The following is a 3,334-nucleotide window of genomic DNA, read 5'->3' as shown; positions in this document are numbered from 1 at the left end:
GTATATTAAGAGAGAGAAACTCAACATGTTACAATGAGAAGCTCCTAAGTGAAAACACGAAGGCTTGTTTCTTGAATAAATATATCTAAGGTCCTAGTGGATTCATTCTGGGAACATTTGGATCCGATATAGTGCCGCTCATTTGGGAATATTCTGGAAACAAACATAACCATTCAACTTCTCAAACTCCAACTTTGGCAAAGTAAAATGCAGGTAAACGCAAGCGAAGGAGAGGGGAAAGCAAACGGGCGTGTCATTTTAAAAAGTCAGAGAATTCAAACCTACAGAAGCTCATAGTAAATTAAACCTCCTCCCAAATCATCCACTTTTGGGGGAAGAAGACACAGTTACACAACAGAGGGTATTCTTTAAGTGTTGAGAGATTGGCTGAGAAACAACATTTTAATAGATGAAATAAATACTCCAGTACATGCAAGATTAAAAAAAAAACACTGAAAAAATAATAATTAAAAATCAAAATCACTCATTTGTTATAGTGTAATTTACCCAATCCCTATTTTAACACACTCACAGTAGCTCCCCCATTGGAAAATGACACCCAGCTTTCCCTGCAAATGCACTTCTAACTCATCACTCGATTCAAAAGGAACCATACGAAACAAAACAAAAATCGTAGCTTCACCCATTCTTAAAAAGTTTTCTTTCTTCCAGAGTGTATGAAAACTGAGGTAACTTTTTTTTCTCTCTCTCTCTCTCCTTTTTTTCTTTTTCCTGCTCAACTAAACATCTAGGAGATTTTGGTAGAACCACCCTCCTCCCACAAAACCCCCGTATCTCCTAACTTTTTAAAAATCGCATCCAGCACGATTTAAGCTTGGACCCCCGTCAGTAAACCATTTCTAGGATTACTGTAACCCCTGCTTGACCACAGGCTTCAACAAAAGAAGGAAGCAATGAAGTAGAATTAGCTTGGATGCAAGCCTTAGGAATCATTCCAAAGTTACTAGCCTGGGCAAGGTCCTAGGAGCCTGCTGGCAGCCAGCAATAGAAGAACAGGGAATTGAAATCATTTTGCACAAGGCCTACCAAAGAGGGGGAGCCTTGTCCTCCAAGAACTGACCTTGATTTTGGGCCAAGCAGAAGGAAGTGCAGGCTGCAGGTTTCCTTTGCTCCCTTGCCTGAATGGAATTCTACCTGCCTGTCTTTAAAGACCACTGCAAGCCGCCCACAAGTTCCATGCTTAAATATAAGGCTGCTCGGATGATTTAAAGATTTGGAAAGGGTGGGGGGGGAGGGAAATGTGCGTCCTGTTCCCATCCCCAGGTAGAACATCCATGTCGATTATGACATGTAAGCTAAAAAAGCATGGTTTTCACAGCCTCCTCACACTGTCACTTTAGCAATAAGAAGGAGAATTAAAGGACTGCGCTACACAAATTTCTTTGGTATACGAAAAGAAAATCTGGGCCAGGAAAGGGATGTCGTATCTTTATGTTAGAGGCGGCCATGCAATCTAAAAATGAATAGATTAATTCACAGAATTTGCATTTGCTGGCGGTAAAGTCCGGGGTGACGAGCGTTCCCTTAGGGCCTGAGATAACAGGTTGCAACCATCGGAGACGGCGCACGCCGAGTTCCTCAACCTTTCCCTGTATTCAGTCATCTTGGTGCTACTGTCGTTGTGTTGGGCTATATCCCTGAGGCATTGAGTAAGGAGCACGCAAGCCGAGACGACACTCATCGCACCGCCCAAAATGGCCGTCTGCACAGCTTTCCCCTCTGGGTTGATGGTGGCCGCTCTGCCCAAAAACTGAGGCTCTGTGGCAAAGCCCACCAACGCACACACAGACTGCACCAAAGGTCCACTGAACAAGACGCACCGGTTGCGTGTCAGCTCGCTGGGGGACGTCTTGACCTCCCGGACGCAGGCCAGGAGAGCAGAAGCGCTGGTGCTCATACATTTGACGCTAAGCTTGAACTGCTCCTTGGCAAACCTATCCTTGGATTTCTCACTGGCCAGGACGCAGGCGTCGGTCAGGAACTTCAAGTTCTTGGACATGTTCTGCGAGACGTCCAAAAGGAGCTGAGGGCTTAGGTCAAACAGAGGGGTGGTCTTCAAGATCCCACACCCGTGTTCCACCTCGTGCTTACATCTGGTCACCTTGTAGCGATCCACCAAGCCAGGTAAAGCCGGCTGAGCCCCCGGCATCTCCACCGCCGCCAGGTAAGCAGCGTGGGCCGAGCACTCTGTCAAAGAGACTACCAAGTCCCCCATCTCCCCCAGGATGTCCCCCACCTCGGTGAAACGGCCCATGTTGAGTTGGCTCTGGATATCGTGGGTCAAAATGGAGAGGCCTTTGGTCCTGGCGATGATGGTGTCCCTGCACTTCTCAAAGGATTCTCCGAAGACGGACAGGCTCTCCGTATGGACAGGCCGGCTCTCGCTGGTTAGCAGGAGCAGATCCGCTACCAGCTGCATCTTGATCTTGCAGAGGTCGCAGGTGGCCACAAGCTTCTTCCTTGGCAAAGAGCTGCCGCTGGGGGTGGATGTCTCAGTAGTGGACTTGCCAGAGCCGCCGCTAGCCATGGTGCCTTAGGGGCACACGCATGCCTCTGGGGACCCCACTGCTGCCACCACTCCGCTTCCAGCTGCCTCCCGAGGAGTCCCCGCTGAGCCCGGCAGGATCGCTCTGCCCTTTCCGCACCATCATTCCATTAATCTGCACAAATAAACCAGAGTCTCGGAGCACCAGAGGAAAAGAACTGGGGGGGGGCCCTGGCAGACCCACCACCAAGTCGGAATCAAGCAGGGCAAAAGCCAACAGAGGTCCCTCCACCTTCCAAGGCGCTGCCACTCCAGACACCGGTCACAACATCCAGCCTGCGGATGAAAAACGCTGCTGCGGTGGCCGCCACTGGCTCATGGGACCCTCAAAGCCTCGATTCTTTAAGGGCATCTTCGCGGCTCTGGCTGACTTTTCTTTCCTAGAGGGGCGAGGAAGAATCCAGCTACTGCTGCTGCTGCTGCTGCTGCGACGCAGATCTGCCAATACAAAGAGCAACGTTAAAACTTCCCGGCTGGCTGGCTGGCTTCATTCGGCCGGATCTCGCCTCCCCCAGCAAAGCCAGCGACCCCCCGCCACCACCACCACCCGGACAGACTTCACGCCTTTGCAAGGGAAGCTGGTTGGCCCAGCGGGCAATAAAAAGCGCAAGACCGGCGCGCCGCCCGTTCGTTCGTTGGCTCTGCCGCCCCCCTCGCGCGGAAGGCGGGAGGGCACCGGTCTTCCTCTCCCCGCTATCAGGAAGAGCAGGCGAGGGTGTGGCCCGGCTCAGCTTGAGCAGCCCAGCAGCACCGGGCGGAGAGCGAGGG

The 3,334-nt window shown here is 51.2% G+C and overlaps 1 protein-coding gene across 1 annotated transcript; it reads right to left on the bottom strand.

Annotated features, from left to right (window-relative positions):
- Positions 1-362: 362 nt before the first annotated feature.
- On the bottom strand, positions 363-2,564 carry TLNRD1 (talin rod domain containing 1). The gene has a single exon (XM_058155771.1). It carries the CDS (start codon positions 2,546-2,548, stop codon positions 1,490-1,492), a length of 1,059 nt encoding a protein of 352 aa, XP_058011754.1. The 5' UTR covers positions 2,549-2,564; the 3' UTR covers positions 363-1,489.
- Positions 2,565-3,334: the final 770 nt, after the last annotated feature.

This window comes from Ahaetulla prasina, chromosome 13 (genome assembly GCF_028640845.1).
Source record: "Ahaetulla prasina isolate Xishuangbanna chromosome 13, ASM2864084v1, whole genome shotgun sequence".
Classification (NCBI taxonomy): Eukaryota; Metazoa; Chordata; class Lepidosauria; order Squamata; family Colubridae; genus Ahaetulla; species Ahaetulla prasina.
The sequence above is the reverse complement of the archived record's forward strand: the minus strand, read 5'-3'. Positions and strand labels throughout refer to the sequence as shown.

What these genes read in the sequence shown, in the direction of transcription:
- TLNRD1 (XM_058155771.1), bottom strand. Translation starts at nt 2,548, where the DNA reads ATGGCTAGCGGCGGCTCTGGCAAGTCCACTACTGAGACATCCACCCCC.